Below are 20546 nucleotides of genomic sequence, written 5' to 3' on the forward strand. Positions count from 1 at the left end.
TTATTCAATATCCTATTTTATCACATTAGTCAAACCAAATGAACTTTAATTACACTATATAAATTATTTGAATCTTGTTTCCTTCGGTTTGGGAAATAATAATTATAGCAAGACGGCAGGGGCTTTAAGGCAAGACTTGCATCATGTCAGAATCTTGTTTGTGCACCAAAATGGGGACCTGAAGTCCATTCCCATGCCCTGGCTACACAATTAAATGGCAAAGAGAACGGGGGAATGTGTGGAGAGCAGGGACATCTAGAAAGTGTTGATGGAAAGTGAAAGTAATTGTCTGCCCCACCTGTATGTCAAAGGAATAGAGGAGGGGCAGGCGATATTTGATTGATAGCTGAGATTTTTTAATGAGCTTACAACAGCTACGAATGCTTTACTAAAAAATAGAAATTGGATTTCATGTTTAATTTGAAAAGGACTTTTATTATACAGATGTGTGTGTCTGGATGACAGGTCCACTTTAACCTACTTTAAGCCTACAATTTAAATCTGAATGGTGTGTTTTAGATCGTTGCATTAAACAAATAATTGCTATTGTCATACAAGAAATAAAATCTGAATGGCTATGGCCAGCTTTACTCTTTACTGGGTTCTAATTCAACAATGTCCTCTACATCCATAAATACAAGGAAGACCATATGTTCTGTAACCAAAATATTAATAAAATGGTTTATTGATGACACAGGACAAAACTTGTCAATGCAAGTTTATTTGAAAAAAAAAAAATTATATCAAGGCTTTTAAATGACAAGGAAGCACATTTACAACAGAAATAAGATTTTTTATTTAGTTTAGGATCTAGGTCTACTCGTGAAAAATAAACTTAACGTGGTTCACAAAACAATCACTTTTTGTTTCCAAGTCCAAAAAAATAAAATTTTTGAACAGTATGCAAACCAGGTGTCTATGAAATTCGAGACTATCCTGTGTGCTTGCAACAGGACTGACATTGGAAGGACATATGCACTAATGCACTATAAACATTACAATGGTTTTGAACTGTTTAAATGCAATGCTAACAGCTTTAATTTTCATTACAGCTTTCTGTCACCTCATTTAAAGAAGGTCTTCGGTTACGATGACTTGGGCAGGCGGCTCTCTGGTGGTATCTGTAGTGCAGACCTGCAAAGCCAAATTTACAGAAAGCAACCAAATTACTCAGATGCCATATCACATGTTGAACATACTGAAAACCACACACTGCTCCTGCCACTGTGCCCCCTTGTATAAGACTCATGCAATAAATATCTAGTTAAACCTCATAATATAAGTGATATAAGATTTACCCAACTGATTGTGCTGTGAATAAACTATCTTGTTTTATCCCATAACTGTCACTTTAACTACATGACTGTTATTCTCCTACTGGGTAGGAAAGATTAAAAAAGGACATACCTCTTATAAGCTTGCAATGAGCGTTACATGGCGGACTTTAGAGAGTAAATCTATTTGGATTTATTATGAAAAGAAACCTAAGACTGGGCAGAACTGCATCCCTACACACAGTTGAAAAAGAACTTCAAACTGTTAAATGGTAATGATAGTAATAAAGCTAAAAAAAAAAAACAAAAAGAAAAAAAAAATCAACTCTGGCAGCTCTGTGCAAAAAAGACATTTAATGGCACAAAAAAAATTCTTTACACAAACGTAAGCTCATATCACAGGTAACATCATTCAAACATGGATTTTGGTATAGAAAGGAGTACCTGGCGTGAGTACCTGATAAGTTTGCCTGAATCCTTGATTTTTAATTTGGCATTTTCATGGGCGGCTTACAACACCAACGTTGAGTGAGGTATGGCAGACAGGTGCAATTAAACCCTAAACTGCATCAATCCAATTCTACAGGTTCTCGAGTTACAGAACAAACTGCATTAGAGTGCATGGCAACAAAGCAAAACTCTACACACATCTGTCACAAAAGCAAAAGCTACGTTTTTTTTTTATCTAGGGCTTTAAGGTAACGTGCGTATCAAATGGATGGACTGCCATGTGAACTAAAATGGACTTGCATTCAGTATTTTTTTTCTTTTACATGTGTAGATTATGATACAACACCAAGCAACTCAAAAAAAGGAAATTCTCCAGTCACATAAAAGTTTGAAGAGGCATGGCGAATGCTTCCGTGAAGGCACGTTTTGGGAAGGGCAAGGGGTTGGGGGGAGAGAAATGGGGAGTAGAGACTAAATGATAGTATGTGACTACAAAAAGAAAAACTTAAAAGGCAGAAGAAAACAGTATACCTCCACATTTTTGCAGGGCTACATTGCATTCTCTCACTGGAGACTGTTCTGTCTTCTAAATCATCTGCCTCATCTTCATCTGTGCATACTTACTCTGCACGGTTACATTCTAGCAAAACAAAAGACCAAGCCAAGAGTAAAATGTTGCACTTACCTCTGCCTGATCAGAGGTCAAATCAGATCAGTTTTAATTGGACTGAGTGTCACCTTCAGATTTATTGCCTTCATTCGCCCCATTGACCTCAACCTGTGTAACCGATTCCCTTGATTCAGTTTTTCTAGATTCACTGTGTTTTTCGCGACTGCTGGATTCTCTACTTTTTTTGTCATCCGAGCTACGTTTTTCTGTAAAAACAGTATTAAAGAGCTGATTGCTAGTCACAGGAGTAAATAATTCTGTCCTGGTAATTAATCCCTACTTGTCTGGATTTTTTCTGCCACCACAGTTTAAATGTATTATATATTTCAATATAATAAATATATTATATATTATGACAAAATACGAAGGCCTGGACAATGAAAGAATAGACAGATTGCTAGGCAAGTCTTTCCTTTTAAAGGTCCACGATAACTTGTTTTTTCCATATGTAAATAAATAACATCTTTGTTCCACCTATGAGAGCAGCCAATTAGATTGTTCCCATAGACTCAAGCTAACCATCAGTCCCTGGTGGCAAAGAATTCATAAAAAGTGGGAAAAACATTTAACCAAAAATTTACTTTAGAACACGGTCTCACAGGATTGTTTAATTCATAAAAACGTTTGTTTTTTTTTTAATTCTCAGTTTTCTTCATGATTAATTTCATTTTCCTTTAAAATGTCCAGGAACTCGTCTTATGGCATAGATCCTATAAATAACCTTGGGATCAGGGCAACTTTCCCGCACCGCTTCTGCCACTGCACCCCAAGATTCAAAGAGATACGGAGGCTTATACAAGACCAAAGACTTAGCGAAAAGCATACATTCAATTCAACTGGTACATAAACTGCAAGATTAAGCAACCTAATGAGATGCACAAAATATTATAACTGTATAGGTTTAGGTATTGTGCTATGTTAAAAAAATAAATAAAATGGTATAAAATAAAAAAAAAGAGCAAGTATGATTATGCTTTAAAGTTAAATAATTTTAAGTTATAGAAGCAACATATGTGAAAATACTTCTGTTGCATTAGTATTAAATATAAAGAAAATATCAGAAAATGTGAGCTAGACACAAACCTTTTTCCTTAGACTTTCTGTCCCGGTCCCTCTCCCTCTCCCTGCTTCTGCTTTTGTGTTTGTATGATTTACGTTCTCTGCTTTTAGACCTTCTCTTTTCCCTGCTTCGTGATCTGTGCTTTCTTTCTGTTCTGTTGTGGCTTTGGCTTCTTTGGTGATCTCTACTCCTACAACCAAACAAAAATGTTTTAAACATAGAACCCTGACATGATAACAGTTTTGAGATGCTCAAGGGACGAAGTCTCAAAGTCCTCCCTTTATGTATAGATGCATAGGCTCAACCCTAACCCGCCTTTGTATAACTGAAAACAAACCCAAAGCAGCAGGTTTATCCTACGTGACTTCTTCTTAAGCCGGACAGTCAGTTGCTGCTGTAGAGGATTCATGGCTGACCCAGGTGCTGCCTTCGCTGCTTGCAGGATTCACAGAAATAAACCAGGCTTAAAATTAAAACATGCAGGCTGAAAAATCCTCCACAGCAGCGCAGCACGCCTTATCCTACATGGAGAGCACACGTAAGATAAAGTTGAGGGCATTTCACCATATTTCTGAGACAAAGCACAAACGGAAGAAGATATTCATTGTGGTATTTTTTAATAAAGCATTAAAGGAACAGTAACATCCAAAAAAAATTTTAAAAAAAATTGTTAGTATACAAAGAAAAAAAACCACCAAGACAAATTAAACTTCAAAATAGCAAAGCCTTTATTAAGAAATAACTTACAGAAACTCCACTTCCTGTCAGTTTCAGAAAAGGCAACACGGCGACCATCCATTCTGCGGCGCTTGATTTCTCCTCTGTGGCTTCCATTTCCCTCGCTTCTCCAGCTCAGACCTGGCCACACTGACACTGCGGATCCGGGACTGAGCCAATGGTCTCTCCTCCCGGGCTGGGCTGAACCTGTCCCTGCCCAGCTCCTCGACCACCAACTCCTTTAGAAAGAGTCTCCAAACTGATCCCACCCGGGCAGGCTCTAACTGCTGCCCCTCGCCCTGGGTCTTGAGCCGGTAGATAACGAGCGAGTTTGCTGCCCCTGCGCACTGGCGCCGTGTCCTCCTGCTGGCTCCCCTCGTGCTGGCTGCCCGGAAACTGCCCTGCTACCGCCAGCCCCCATAAACACCTTGCTGCTGCTGGGAGGTCTTCATGTACTTGGCCTTATCGGCCGCCAGTCTCTTCACTGGAGATGACCCCTCCAGGGGGCTGCCCCTCGCCCTGGGTCTTGAGCCAGTAGATAAGTCCGTACATTGCTTACTGCTTCCTCTAGGGAGAAGAAGCGCCCACAGCGCGGTACTGTGCGCACAGTCCTCCTCTGCGCTCAGATTGGCCTGTGGGCTGCCCAAGGCTTCCATCTGCCGCCGCAGGGAGTCGGGTCGCCGGGTGAGCAGTCTGAGAGGCGCCCACAGCATAAACCACTCCAGCCCACCCCCTCCCATGACAGGGGAAAGAGAAGGACTGTGTGAGGAGGCCTGTGCGCACAGTACTGGGCTGTGGGTGCTTCTTCTCCCTAGTGGCAGCAGTAAGATCTACGGACTTATCTACCGGCTCAAGACCCAGGGCGAGGGGCAGACAGCAGCAGTTTCCAGGCAGCCAGCAGGAGGGGACACGAGGGGAGACTGGGCCAGGAGGGCACGGCGCCGGTGGGCAGGGGCAGCAAAATCGCTCGTTATCTACCGGCTCAAGACCCAGGGCGAGGGGCAGCAGTTAGAGCCTGCCCGGGTGAGATCAGTTTGGAGACTCTTTCTAAAGCAGTTGGTGGTCGAGGAGCTGGGCAGGGACAGGTTCAGCCCAGCCCGGGAGGAGAGACCGTTGGCTCAGTCCCGGATCCGCAGTGTCAGTGTGGCCACGTCTGAGCTGGAGAAGCGAGGGAGATGGAAGCCACAGAGGAGAAATCAAGCGCCGCAGAATGGATGGTCGCCTTTTCTGAAGAGGACAGGAAGTGGAGTTTCTGTAAGTTATTTCTTAATAAAGGCTTTGCTCTTTTAAAGTTAAATTTGTCTTGGTGGTTTTTTTTCGTTGTATACTAACAAATTTTTAAAAAAGAATTTGATGATACTATTCCTTTAAAAATAGTGAACATTGTGCTGGATGGAGGAGGTACTAGAGGGGGCTATAATGTTTTTTTAACCTAAAATGTTTTAGGGTTACTGGTGCTTTAATACTATTAGTGTGCCTTGCAAACATTTTGCTCACCAAGATGGGTGTTATACTTTCATCTAACACTAGGTGGTGCATGGATGCATTTTCAGCAGTGCAGATGATTTTTGAACTAATTTTGACCTGTAGGATACTGAAACCTGCTTAAGGTTTCAAGTAACATTCTTTTTGGAAGGATAAGGGGGTGTTAGAGACCATTATTACATTAAATACACACTGCCTCTCAATGTATTTTATGCTTTTGAGGCAGAAGTAGATTCTGTCTCTCACTGCATAATGTGTTTATGATACTGGGATATTGTTCTTGGAAGTCGCTGTACTATTATTTACAAGTGTATGTATGCCATTTCATATACAAGCTGAACAAGAGTCTGAATCTTTTGTCATACCGGGCAGTTTTTTTATAGCATATTTTAGCTGGCAGAGAAACCACCTATATTACTTCTTATTGATGTTAGCCTGTCCACTGGTCTAAAGCCAGTCTGAACATTCATTCAGGAGACTTTAGAAATAAAAGCTCAAATGATTGTCTTCCCTAATGTCTCAGTTAAATATTAATACAAATGATCAAAACTAACAAATTGAGAATGCTAGCTCATCTCACGTTATTATAAGTATGTTTATTTTCGAAAGTTGATCTTGCAAATATTCATGGGTTTTTGCAACTTCAAAACTATGTTATCTACCTGCTTCTCTTCCGGTCTCTGCTCCTTGACCTCTTATGGTCACGGGGTCTGCTCCCACGTCTGTCTGATGTTCTGCTTGAATTTCTGCTACGGGAGCGGCTTCTTTTTCGCTTCTCCCTCTCACGATTTCTCTCCTTTTCTTTAGCCTCCTCTTCTCTCTGTCTTTTTTTCTCTCTCTCTTCTCTCTCCAATTCCTTTTCTTTCTCACGATCTTTATCATCTCGCTCTCTCTTTGAACGATCCTCCCGGTCGGGCTCTGGAGACTTTTTTCTCAACTTTTCCTGAAGGAGAAAGTGTAAGGTTTATCAAGGAAGCCTGACCTTTTGAAATGTCAATGTACCTTTAATGCAGGGGTGTCCAAAAGATAGATTGGGATCTACCAGTAGACCTTTAGCTGGTGATCAGTAGATTTCAAGACTCAAGTCAACAGCTTAGTTAAATCACCCTTCTGTTTCATGCTTTTCATTCAGATATTTATTACGGTAAGCTTATATAAAAAATAGTTGTTTGTTAAATATAGTAATATACATTTTCTCATAAAACAATATTAAAGTAATATTTTCCATGGAACAGAATGCCAACAATGGTTTTAGGGATGTAGATCATAATGGGACAACATCAATAAAAGTAGACCTCACATTAGTAAATTATGGGCACTCCAGCATTAATTTTAGATTAGAAAAAAGGTTTTATACACACAGGTTACCTTCCATTTCTTTTTCCCCAGAAGAATACAAGCTTATTATATCTAATGGACAATAGTGCAATAAAATTATGTCAATGTTCTATGCAAACAAAGAACCTATACAGCAAAATGTTAAAGGACCAGTAACAATCAAAAAAAATTTTTTTAAAAAATTTGTTTGTATACTAAGAAAAAAAAAAAACACACCAAGACACCAAAACTAAACTGTAAAATCGCAAAGCCTTTATTAAGAAATAAATTACCGAAACTCCACTTCTGCTCCTCTTCAGAAAAGGCGACAGGGCAACTGATCCATAGTGCGGCGCTGGATTTCTCCTCCCTGTCTCTCTCCTCCCTGTCTCTCTCCCATATTCTGAAGTTGAAGTGTTCGGCTCCTTCTGCAGGGAGCCCATTATCCTGCCCTTAGCGAGAGGTTTGTACCAAAGAGACTGCTGAAAATTATTAATATTAACGAGTTGCAGAACTGGTAAACCAGGTAACTTTTCTTTATGTACCAACACCAGCTCCAATAACTGCGCCAAACCTTCTGGATGATGTGGACTTGCGTGACTTTAGCATTGTGGAAATTACCTCTTCTGTCATTCCTTGCTGTCTCAACAGCCACCTCATCAAAGCGAACTGTCCCAGGTTGTGATGGACTATGGGACCCTGCTGCAGAAGGTTGCTCCTGGGCATGAGGCCGAATTGGGTGTGCTATGGCCATCTCTTGAAGGTCCGAGAACCAAGTTCTCCTGAGCCAATAAGGAGCTACCACAATTACTGTGATAAACGATTTGTTTGATCTTCAGTACCCGATGCAGCATGGGTTGGGGGGGAGAGACATAAGCTAGGTTGAACACAGTCATGGTATCCACTCCCATCGCCATCGGATCCCAACAACGAGTGAAAAAGTTTGTGACCTTGCGGGTGTCTCTGGATGCCATGAGATCGATCTGGGGTTGGCCCCATTGACTCCAGTTCTGCAAGCAGCTCCAGGTGAATCTACCGGGATCTAGTTGATTTCGACTGAGGAAATCCGCTTACGTATTGGATACTGGATAGTCTCACTGAACTGAGTCCAGCTCATAATTTGCTGTACCTCAGCTAGAGCTGCATTGCTGCAGGTCTGTTTATGTACATTACCGTGGTGGAGTAGTCGCTTTGTACTCCGATTGACTTGGTTTGGAGATGCCGCGACTAGTGGTTTGGAGCTAATTTTACCGCCCTAAGTTCCAGAATATTTATTGATAGTTTGACAGATTGTCCCACGTCGCGCCCCAACCTATTAGACTTGCGTCTGTCGTTATTACAGTCCAGTCCTGCATTGCCCAGGATTGGCCCGCAGATAGATTTTCTTGTCGGTGGCAACAGGAGAGTGACTCCCTTGTCGCGTGTAGCAGGTGAAATCTTTGGGAGAGAGGTCCTCCTTTCCATTTTGACAGGATGTTGGCCTGTAGTGGGCGCAGATGTATCTGAGCAAAGGGCACCACTTTGATGGCTGAAACCATCAGTCCCAGCACCTTCATCGACAGGTGAACTGTGGGTTGTTGGTTGTGAAAGAGAAATATAAGAGACCAATTCAACCTTCTCCGCTTGTCCTGGGGTAAGGTTACTCGCTGAGTTAGGGTGTTGAACTTGAGGCCCAGAAAAATCATCTGGTGGCTGGGAGTTAGATTGGATCTGTCCCAGTTGATTCAAAGGGGTATGGATGCCAATGTCGCCCTTGGGACTGGCTGGACTCTTACCCTTTCCACCGGGTGTTTGCCCTAGCTTAACCAGGGCTCAGCCCAAATTGTCTGCAATGCTTGGTAGGCTCTGCAGGGAGGCTAGGGACTGGGAGAGCTGGATAGCCCATAGGGGGGCTGGAGGGTCTGTTGAAGTGCCAGCCAATTGATCCTGTGCCATGCCCTCTTGAGAAGTATTCCCAGACAGAAGTGTCTTGGGAAGGAGGTAGAGTCCTGGGGTGGCCCCTGCCCCTCGGAACAAGATCTGCAGAGGGGCTTGCCCTGACCCCCTGGGATTTTAGATTTGTATGTTGCCTCTGGTGTGGGAGTCGTGTCTGCACCAGAAACTGCGCAAAGAGAACAAAATGGCGCCTGGAACCCAAGGTAACTCCTACTGTCCTCCAGTGCTCACGCAGAGTGTAAAAGAGCACCTGGAATGCAACGTGCACAGTGCGTTCCACCTGAGTCGCTAGAGGCAAGATGGCGACTGTGTGAGGAACCCCGCAAGATTGCTGGGTGCGCAGTCGGATCTAGCAGGGAGGTGCGGGGAAGGAGAGGAACTGTTTTCGCCAATACTGCAACATCTAATGCAGCTGGGGCGCGGCCCTGTAAGAACAACCAGGTAATGTGCTAGTATGAAGAGTATCATACTCACATGAGCTCCTCATTGGTCAGATCATCTGCCCTCCCTAGCTAGAGGGTGACCCCGGTGAGTTGTCTCTGGAGGGGGGTCCACACAAGAATACAGGTAGCCCTGCAGGCAGTGACAGCCCATCTATCATCTTCTTGATTCCTTCACGGGTGAAGTTTGTCAGTCCTCCTAGTAAGCATGACACTTAAAAAGCGGCCAAGCTTAATAACCACATTGTCTCCACTCCAGCTTTTCAAATAAATCTAAGTCCAAGCAAAGCCTTATTTCTGCATGCAGAGCCCACAAAACCAGCCAGGGTGGAGAGGTGTGCAAGAAGTGCAGGGAAATAAACTATGTGCAAAATATGAACTTTACAGCTATGAGGTGACAACTACCTGCTGCCATATTAGCATAAATCCCAGAGTACAAGGGTAAAACAAATACTGAGAAACTTAAAAACATACCTTTAATTCTTCTACTGTACTTTTTATTTTGGCATAGCCCATGTGCTGTTTTCCCATAAGGTGATCATCTACTCTAGACTGAGCATCTCCAACAATTAAAAAGGCACCACAAACTTCACAGACTTCCATCTGTTTCTCTTGGGCTGCAAAACTTTCAATTGTCTGAAGTAAAAAAAAAAAAAAATCGTATTTAATAAGACTCAAATTAAACACTAATATACTGTGCCAGAAGGATGGTTTTTCTAAAACACAAAAATGTTGGGAGGACTGCAGTATATTTTAAGTAAACATTATATTTCATTCATTTCTTAAATATACACTTTATGGGGACAAGCTAATTTTGCATGCCTTCTATGGTCATACTGCCTGGTACAAACAAGTCTCTGTAAAATGAGCAATGGCATATTACTTTAAACCGCAGAGGATGCTATATATTTTTATAGTGTCATATTTTAACAAACAAAGAGTTAGGTACAGAAAGATATAACTTCATACTAGAATTTGAAGAAAAAAGCAGATTGTAAGAAACTAGCAATGAAGGTGTCAAAGAAACAATGGATTTTTAGAATTCAGTAACTGTAAAAAGCACAGGCAAAACTATTATTTGTGCTGCACGAGCACACAGAGTACAAATCAGATGCATCTGTAAGAAAGAAAATCTTATGACTTGCCGATGTTGTCGACGTAAGCAGTTCCCGCTCTTCTTTCAGCTGTTCAACAAGCTTCATCATCCCTTGAGCTTCCTCTACTTTTCCTTCAGAACCAAGCTCCTCAATCTATTTAAAAAAATTGAGAAAAAAAAAAAAAAGAAAAAAGAAAAAGAGGATGAGAATTCTGAATGGTGTCCACAAGCTAGTTCTCAGGTGTTATTCTGCATAAAATTCTTTGATGGCTCAAAAATATGCAAATAATGTTAACCCTTTCATTAGCTAAAAAAGGGATATTGCCCATTCCTATTATTTTAGGGAATTAACTACAAGTAGTGAAACACTTGCCTGCAAAATAAATAACTTTTGCAGATCACTGTGGGGTGGTGGGTTTGTGATCCTTAAACACACAAGAGTACAGATGTAAACAGTACTTTGACACATTGAAGGATTGTACCACCACCAGCCCAGGGTGAATAAAAGAACCACATGCCATGCAATTTAAGGGCAGGGGCACAAAAAGATACTGGGGAGATTAGTCGCCCAGCAACAAACCACTTCTTCAGGCGACTAATCTCCCCGAACTGCCTCCCTTGTCAACTAGAATCTAAATCAATTTATATTGTAGCCGGCGGGGGGGGGGGGCAGTTTGGGGAAATTAGTCGCCAGAAGAAGTAATTTGTCGCTGGGCGACTAATCTCCCCCAGTAGCTTCGTGTGCCCCTGCCCTAAACCTGGTCGGAAAATCTGGAGGGATAATTAACACTATGTAATATAAATAATGGGCCTTTTTATTCAAAAAACAAAAAGATTAAGGTGCTTTTTTGCATGTTTCTCAGCATCTCTTAAAGAGGTTGTTCACCTTTTTTATCAGTTCAGTTTTCTTCAAGAGAGATTACTAGAAACAAAAGAAATTTTAAAACAGGGGTGTCCAAACTGCGGCCCGAGGGCCAAATGCGGCCCAGGATGCATATGAATGCGGCCCAGCTTTGTTCCAGAGGAAACGTCATGTTGCAAAGGATATAGGAGGAGGGGGGACTCTGCCCATTGCCCAGTTAGCAATAATAATATAATAATACGTCTATTTAATATCCAGGTGTCCCATATTCCAGTGTATAGCTGGTTATCCAACTGGCATTGTAGTTCTTTTCTGTGTATTTCCTTTTCTTTTACAAATCAAACGTGTTTGTGTATTTCATGTGTGGCCCCAGACAATTTTTCTTTTTCCAATGTGGCCCTGTGAGCCAAAAGTTTGGACACCCCTGTTTTAAAAAGTCTTTAATTTTTTTTATTGGTAATTTTTTTAATATCGAAGTTTAAAGTTTAATTTTTCACTTTCTTATATCTTTCCAATGCACCTCTAAATGAGGAGCTCACAACTGTAAACTGTCCCAAATTGATACACAAGTTGATACATTTCTAATCTTTCAGCTGATCAGGATCCTGATGTAGGCGTTATATTTGATACAATAATTGATATTACACAGATACTGCCGAATACAATATGTGAATATATCGGTGATGCACAGGTGGTCACGATAAATGGGGTAAGCGCCCCACCTGCAGTAAATATGGTGTTTGTGCAACTCTCTTAAAAACTTTTCTTAGAGATGCTGCTAAGACATGTATCAACTAATGTAGCAAATTTTTAACATTTTAGAATCTGCTCCTCAATTACTGTCTCAATAGCTGTCGGAATAAAACCACAGACAGGTACATTAATCTTTAAACTTCAATTTTGGAAAAATGGACAAATATATAAAAAGCAATTGAAAAGTCTGTTTATGTTTAACAATTTGATAACAACTGAACTTGAAAAAAAATATTAGAAATGTGGACTTTTAAGCGTGCAAATGCCCTGTAATAAATTTAGGCAGATTGTCAGCATGTTTTTACCTGCAGCAATAACTCTTCGATTTTATCTGTTAATACTTGAATCTTCTCTTCATTTTTTCCAGCTGGGCCAACAGACTGTGGAAAACATAAAAAAAAATACCATAAAATTTGACAAAACTGCCCTGTAGGATTGTTCTTAGTAAAGAAAAGAACACTCATTCAGACGGTTGTATAGTATCACTGTGCAAGCTATGATCCTACTTAGGGGGTGGTTTCTGTTGAATTGTTCAAAAACAGGCGAAATACCTAGAATGGCATAGTTTTCTGCCATTGAACAAACATGGAAGGTTGTTCTTGATAAAAGGACACATAATGTTACTGCACAAACTGGCTTTTTCTAGAAGCTGTACAACAGTAAAAAAGGCCAGGGGAAGAGTAAATGGTGTCATAAAAAAATTAATGTGGAGCATCCCAAGCTTGAATGTTAAAAAAAAGTTGAGAATTTAGTGCTAGTGCTGCAAAACATAAAGTAGGCTTGTGTACAGAAGGTGTTGAAAAGAACAAAAAAAAAGTATAGAATAGGCATTACAATCACTAAGGCACCAATGGAGTTAGATTTAGAGACTTACGCCAGAAGCTTGTTGAGACTGAGAAAGAGCCAGTCTTGCATGGCCTCTACGTATACGGCGTTCCACTTCAGCCAGCAAGCTTTGCAAATAGCGCAAAAAGTCCTTCTCATAGCCACACTTCAAGTGACGAGAGCTCTTCTCATACCTAAAAGAATTGGGAATCTAATTACATTTCTACTCAAGTTTTCAGTCTAAAGGAGCAAAGTGAAGTTGGTAATTAGAAGGGTATTCACTTTCAGACAAACTTACTGTTTTCGTAGATTTTCATCATGAATCTTTTCACATGGACCTAAAAAAATAAATTAAAATCTTTTCACACACTGCACGCAAACATTTATCAAACCTAATGGTACAAAAGGGCAAATTAATCAAGCGAACAAATCTTTACAAAAATATGGACACAGGCTGCTCTTATTCTCTTTGGTCACTGGCTAGAGAACCCTGGACAGCCAGAGAATGCTGCCAGGAGTGCATACGATTTTCCACAATGGCCAATCATGATGCAAATAAAGATATCAATTGAAGCAGAAATGTTTTTGATACAATAACCGAGTCAAGGATGATCATAATATCAGGAAACCACTCATGTATATGTGTATTTAATTTACTATGGTCTTTAGATGTGCATTTACAACACTACTACACAAAGAATTACTCTAATATAAATTGGATAATTTGGAATTGCCCCCACCATAATATTTTTTTTTTTTTTAAAGAATGCTTTTTATTGAATTTTAACAACACATAGAAATTAGGGGGGGAAAGAGGGTAGGAAAGAGAGAAGAAAGAAAAAATAATAAATAGCAATAATTTGGCTGGAGGCACAAATGACAGTTACAGTGAGGTCGCTAGTGATTCAGTCCATGGAGACCAGACATCTTCAAATTTCCCTGGACACCCTCTCGCCACATAGGTAAGTTTGTAAAGTTCCAATTGAGAGTTGACAAGGGCGATCCAGTGCTGCAAAGTCGGGGGTGATGGTGCCATCCAGTGAAGTGCAACAGTCTTTTTACCGTAGAACATAAGCAGTCTCATTAAGGTTCTAGTTCGGGCTCTGGGTACCATGGAGTCTACTAATCCCAACAGACAAGTGGCAGGGTTAAGTACCTGGGGCAGGGCTAGTTCTGTTCCCATAAATTGAGTGACCTGGTGCCAAAACCTGTTCACAGCAGGACAATGCCACATCATATGAAGAAAATCGGCTAGCTCTTCACTACACCTCGGACACTTAGGTAGATCACGTTTACCCATAGCATGCAATTTTTGAGGGGTGAGATAGGTCTGATGCACAATTTTAAACTGAACCAGTTTGTCCCTAGTGCTGACATGGGGTTTGTACAAAGAACCAATAATTTCGTCCCAGTCATCTTGGGCTAACTGAATCCCACTGGCTTCCCATTTATATTTAACTCTAGGGCGTGGATCATCCCCACCATAATATTTAACATTAAAAAGACAAATTGCAAAATGTTGCAACAGTCTCATTGTTTTCTGGACACCATCACATTTGTCTTAAGACACCATGTAAAATGCAAAAAGTGGCCCTGGACAACTGGAGCCTTTTCCCTACTTCCCTATATACACATATGTTTTGTGCTCTACCAAGGCACTTTTCATATTGCGTTTCAGTCTTTTTAGGGGCAGAGACACATGCTCAGATGCGTGGGAGATTGGTCAACTGGCAACAAATCTCCTCTTCTTCGGGGCGACTACTCTCCCTGAACTGTCTTCCCCCCGGCTAGAATGTAAATCGCAGGCAGGATGGCACCCGGATCGCTTGGATTTCTGAAGTTGCCCAAAGTTTATCCATGAGGCAGCTTCGGAAAACAAAGCGCTCCAAGTGCTATCCCGCCAGGCCATTTACATTCTAGTCACCCCAAACAAGCCGGGCGACTAATCTCCCTGAATCTGAGTGTATTTCTCTGCCCTTACCATCACTCTTCACTTACCCAAATCTGAACGTGTATTGGTGAACAATTCTGCTGGGCAAAATTCACAAAGATAGTATTTGCACACCTGCAGAAAAGAAAAAATCATTACTACACAAGTGCATTTCACTTGTCGAAGACTAAACTTTGGGCAGAAAGGCCCACAAACAGCTACTGAAAGCCGCTGCAGTAAAGGCCTGGCAGAGCATTAAAAAGGAGGAAACCCAGAATTTGGTGATGTCTACGAGTTCAAGACTTGAGGCGGTCATTGCCAGCAAAGGGTTTTCAACCAAGTATTAGAAATGAACATTTTATTTTCAGTTTTTAATTTCTCCAATTGCTTTTGAAATTGAAGTTGTCGCTGTCCGGAGATTGATGGGCCTAGCTGTATGTTGAACAAATGTCTTGCATGTTCCAGCTCCAGGAACAATTAGACTAAGACAATTAGTATGAAAAAGGTTTAAAAAAAAAAAAAAAAAAAAGGTTGAACATAAAAATGCAGAGCCGTTGTCCTGCAAACCGCAGCAACCAAAGCTCCCTACAATACCAAGAAGGACAGTTTAACATGTGTTCCGCAATATTAGTAGTAAAAACTACACTTGTTGCTTTACCCAGCAAAACCTTCTATGGCCATTGTCTCCCAGACATGGGTGCACTTTTTTTTTTTACTAAGCAAGACAGAAACAGCAATGTGCAGAGGGAATTACAATAAACAGTTCTGCCACTGAATGTAATTTCAATGTGCACTTAAAGGCATAACACCATCAATACATGGTAAAAGCACTTGAAGGCATCATATAGTATATGTAGGGAAGAAACGATCTTTGTACCTGTGTGGTCAATCCTGCCATGTTCAAACAAAATGTATTTAGTTTCACACAGTAAAAATAGGCCTTGTTTACAGTTTCCTAGATTTCCAATTTGCAATATCTGCCAGTGCAGCATTTCTGTTATTATATGGCGCATCAGCAGCAGTGATGAGAGGCAGTGGCTCCTGCTGTTCATCAAAATACAATGAGATTCAGTTCTAAACCAAAAAACTGTAATGAACTCTGCATTATACGCAACACAAATGATAAACGTTTGCACACCTCTCCACTCTGTAGCCACAGCAATAGGCCAGTATCCAAGGAGTTGGTCTGTTCTCCTTTAATATAAATACTAACTAAATACGCAACAGGGCATTACATGAACACAAGCGATGGGGAATCAAGTCTTTGTTAATTAGTGCCCTGACACTTAGATTCACCCTATAAGGAAATATGGTGCATGGAGTATGAGGTTTGATGCTCATTCCCTCCATCTAGGTAATGGGAAAGCAAGTGAGAAATTAGTTACTGACTGAAGGGGACAACGAACCGACTGCTACTGGAACCTTTGGATTTCGTCTGACCAACAATGCCTAGCATTCCGGATCCGGGGAACTTGCACAAAGAAACACCAACGAGTGGATCAGAATAACAAGTTCCGTTTATTGAAGGTCAAACATAGGCTTATATAGGTTATAAGTAAAGACGTCCCAATATAGTGACGTATCAGCATAGTTATTAGCATAGTATATGTCTGTAATAGGTATATCCTTCAGGATGAACAAGATAGAAAAGAGACAAATATGTGCATGCGCGTTAGCTAAGAGATTTTGTCTGAGGCAAGCTGATAATATTGTTTTTAGTACATGATGATACTTATACAAGGTTGTCTAAGAAGAGACAGTACAGGGTCGTACCAAAAAACAAGTACAGAGGCCTACAAGGGTCGGCACGTAGGCATGTTAACCCTTCACTGACTACCTCCCAGCTCATCCCTTTCCATATAATCAACACTTCTTTATTAAAGGGTTTGTTCAACTTCCAAAATCTTTGTTCAGTTGTTTTCAGATTGTTCTCCAGATACAACGACTTTTACCAATTACTTTACATTGTTTATTTTTTACTGTTTTTCCAAAATCTAAGTTTAATGTCACTGTCTCTGGCGTTCGAGTCTGGCAGCTCAGTAATTCAGGCTCAGACTCTAACAGTTATAATTTTGCAACATTTAGTTGATACATTTCACAGCAGCATCTCTGGAGTATTAGTAACTATTGTATCAATTCTAACAGCTGCCTGTAATGAAACCCAGAGATTCTGCTCAGCAGGGACAAAGATAAGAAATGTATCAACTAAATGTATCAATTTAGAACAGTTTACAGAGTCGTCGACCCCCCTTTCCCAGAGCTGCTTTAGAAGGTGAAAGAGACACTTTACACTCCAATTTTAGAAAAACAAAGACACATAGAAAATAGAAAGTGGAAAGTGTTATTTCTGGTGATCTATTGGAAAACAACTAGTTGTTTGAAGTTGAACAACCCCTTTAAACTGAAAGCCCTGTTACAGATAGTTTGGGGTAGCTCAAGCACTAGTAGCATTCTCTGGAACGGAGTGTGAATTTATATCTGTGGTTCAAAGCTGTGCCACTGCAGCAGTTACATTTACAAACTATGAATGTCATGGAAAGCAGTGCAGCTCTAAAATGTCTGCTCCGACGCCCACCACTGATTCACGGACGTCTGCCCAGTGTTTTTTTTTTATCCCGTATCAGTTGCACCAGGGTCATGGCACATCTAAGTCTGACATATAGTGGGTACAAATGTGTTTGCAGATCTTGCTGACATGGGTTATTATTCTCAGTGAACAGCAGAAATCTGTGTATTTGCAGGAATTCATGAGAGGGATCCATGTCAGAGCAAACAGACATAGAAAAGCAAATCAAGCCATAACCATTGTTTGCCACATCATGAAAAGAGCAGAGCACTTGCCTGCCATTACTAAGCAATAACTTCAGGAAAACCTCCCTCTCAGACACAGCAGCAGTCTTTTGTAATACCCTGAAATAATGACAGTTTATGTATTTTAAAAGTGGGGTTTCCTAGTAAATGTGTTGAGATGATCAAGAGTAGGGATGCACCGAATCCAGGATTCTGTTCGGGATTCGGCCTTTTTCAGCAGGATTCGGCCGAATTCTTCTGCCCCGCTGAATCCTAATTTGCATATGCAAATTAGGGGCAGGATGGAAATTGCATGACTTTTTGTCACAAAACAATTTTTTTCCCCTTCCCACCGCATATGCAAATTAGGGTTCAGATTCGGTTGGGTATTCGGCAGAATCTCTCGCAAAGGAAATGGGGGGTTCGGCCGAATCCAAAATAGTGGATTCAGTGCATCCCTAATCAAGGAGTTTGGTGACCATATAAAAGGCACAATGCTGCAGGAGTTATACAGGGAACTCCGAGTATCACGCATATATAAGGTAGGGATGCACCGAATCTACTATTTAGGATTCAGCCGACTCCTTGGTGAAAGTGCTGAATACCAAACCCAAATACTAATTTGGATATGCAAATTAGGGGCAGGAAAGGAAAAAGTGGGAAAAAAATCTTGTGATGAAAAGTCACGTGATTTCCCTACCCGCCCCTAATTTACATATGCAAATCCCAAATCGGATTCGGTGCAGCCCTAATACAAGGTATAATGTACCCCTACTGTAAATAATAAGGATAATAGAAGTCCTTGAGGGGTTCTGTGACCATATAAAGACACAAGGCTGCAGGCTGAGTTATACAGGGAACTCTGAGTATCACGCATGTATTATAAGGGATAATGTACCCCCCACTGTAAATGATAAGGATATTAGAAGCCACTGAGGGGTTCTGTGACCATATAAAGGTACAAGGCTGCAGGCTAAGTTATACAGGTGATGTATAATATATTTCAGAACAGGTAGTATATTTATTGTTTTATAATAAACAAGTTTCAGTGGGAAATGCGACCATGACATCACTAAGCAACGTTTATAAGGGGTAATTCACGAGATATTCATTCACAAACACATCATGTGTAAATAATTCAGCCCTCTTTTTCATACAAACTAAGGACTTATAAATCCCACTCACACTTCTGCCCTGTCATTCACTCCTCATATCCAGTCACTTATTAAATCTTGTCACTTCCACCTAAGGAACATATCCAAAATAAGATCATTTATCACCCAAGACGCTGCCAAATTCTTATTCACTCTCTCATCATATCGCGTCTAGACTACTGTAACTCTCTTTTAATTGGCCTCCCCCTCCAGAGACTGTCACCTCTCCAGTCCATAATGAACACTGCTGCGAGGCTCATACACCTCAGCAACCGCTCATCCTCTGCCACGCCATTCTGTCAATCCCTGCACTGGCTTCCGTTACCTTTCAGAATCAAATTCAAATTAATGACACTGACTTTCAAAGTACTTCATAACTCTGCCCCACCCTACATCTCTGAACTCATCTCTATATACTCACCCAACCGCTTACTACGCTCCTCTACTGACCTGCTACTTAACTCTTCTCTCATTACCTCCTCACATGCTCGCATTCAAGACTTTGCAAGGGCTGCACCCCTCCTCTGGAACGCTCTCCCACGGTCTGTCTGACTTTCTCCCAACCTTTCTGCTTTCAAAAAATCTCTGAAAACGCACTTCTTCCGAGAAGCCTACCCTCACTCTGCTTAACTACCAAACGCAACACCACATACAATACCACATTTCTCACCCACTTAATTCGATCTTGCCCACTCCCACACCTTGTGTATTACTCCCTTCCCTTTAGACTGTATGCCTATGCATAGGGCCTTCCTCACCTTTTGTACCTGTATTGATTGTGATGTATGTTACTCCATATATTCTATATATGTAATTCATGTGATGTAGTTGTATAATCCCATTTACTTTACAGTGCTACGCAATATGTTGGCGCTATATAAATACATAATAATAATAATAATAATGTTCATCCAGCTTCCCTCCACCTGTTACATAACGTCACTACAACTCCCAGACACCCTAACAGACTTCGCCCTTGTGGCGGATTCAAACACACTGGGTACAGGTGCTGGGAGACCAGAGGAAGAGTGCAACAGGTACCTGTAAGCGGTGACAGGGAACGGTTTTTGAATAAAGAACATATTCTAAGCAACTTCCCAATAGGAATCCTATTCCTTCCTGTCACTGGGTTTATAGTTGGGAGTACTATATAAAAAAAACAAAAAAAACTATGTCTAGGCCAGGGGCGTAACTACAGAGGAAGCAGACCCTGCGGCTGCAAAGGGGGCCCAGGAGGTCTAGGGGCCCTGATTCATATACAGCTTCAATAAATATTGGTGAAACATGTTAACTCCTAAACATTTTGGGGTCCTGAAAATTATTTTCCTGTGGGGGCCCCCAGTAATATGTAGTTCCACCACTGTGTCTAGCTGGACCTTTCTATTCCTTGGCTCTAGAAACACTGCAGCACAAGTCACGTGTCCTTCTAAAGCCAGGGGTAGAGACTGTAAGAAGCAAGAGGCCTGGGCAGGGACACAAGGCATATCCACACATACAAAGCACACTTACACTCTCATGGTCCCAGTGCACGTTTGTTCGCTTCTCGTCCGGGGCCAGATTTCTGTCCCTTCCCATCAGCTCATCCAAGAGCTGTGCTGCCGAAAGCATCGTGACTACTGCTTCCCGTTCGCCTCGCCACACTAAAGCGCGTTACCCCAAAGCTTGCGAGGGGGGTAAAAAAACCAAAATGGCCGCCGCAACAACCTCTTGCCCCACAATGCACCTGGGCACCTTCTAGTTAGAGGGCGTATACGCCTTCAATGTGGGCGGCGCCGAGCAAAAGCTAGA

The 20546-nt window shown here is 41.3% G+C and overlaps 2 protein-coding genes across 2 annotated transcripts in view; both read right to left on the reverse strand.

Moving 5' to 3' along the window:
- LOC108702834 (cell wall integrity and stress response component 2-like) overlaps window positions 1–1106 on the reverse strand; it is a 27152-nt gene extending 26046 nt beyond the window's left edge. The window contains exon 1 of the mRNA XM_041578729.1: window positions 1064–1106. The gene's annotated coding sequence lies outside the window, so the exon portion shown is untranslated. The remainder of the gene's footprint in view (window positions 1–1063) is intronic.
- On the reverse strand, window positions 773–20466 carry luc7l3.S (LUC7-like 3 pre-mRNA splicing factor S homeolog). The gene is given in 11 exon segments (NM_001089885.1): window positions 773–1134; window positions 2410–2600; window positions 3478–3644; window positions 6319–6599; window positions 9823–9984; window positions 10494–10598; window positions 12365–12439; window positions 12934–13078; window positions 13183–13222; window positions 14883–14949; window positions 20268–20466. Coding segments are annotated over 10 exon segments (1299 nt in total). The 5' UTR covers window positions 20367–20466; the 3' UTR covers window positions 773–1134; window positions 2410–2442.
- Window positions 20467–20546: the final 80 nt, after the last annotated feature.

This window comes from Xenopus laevis, chromosome 9_10S (genome assembly GCF_017654675.1).
Source record: "Xenopus laevis strain J_2021 chromosome 9_10S, Xenopus_laevis_v10.1, whole genome shotgun sequence".
NCBI lineage: Eukaryota > Metazoa > Chordata > Amphibia > Anura > Pipidae > Xenopus > Xenopus laevis.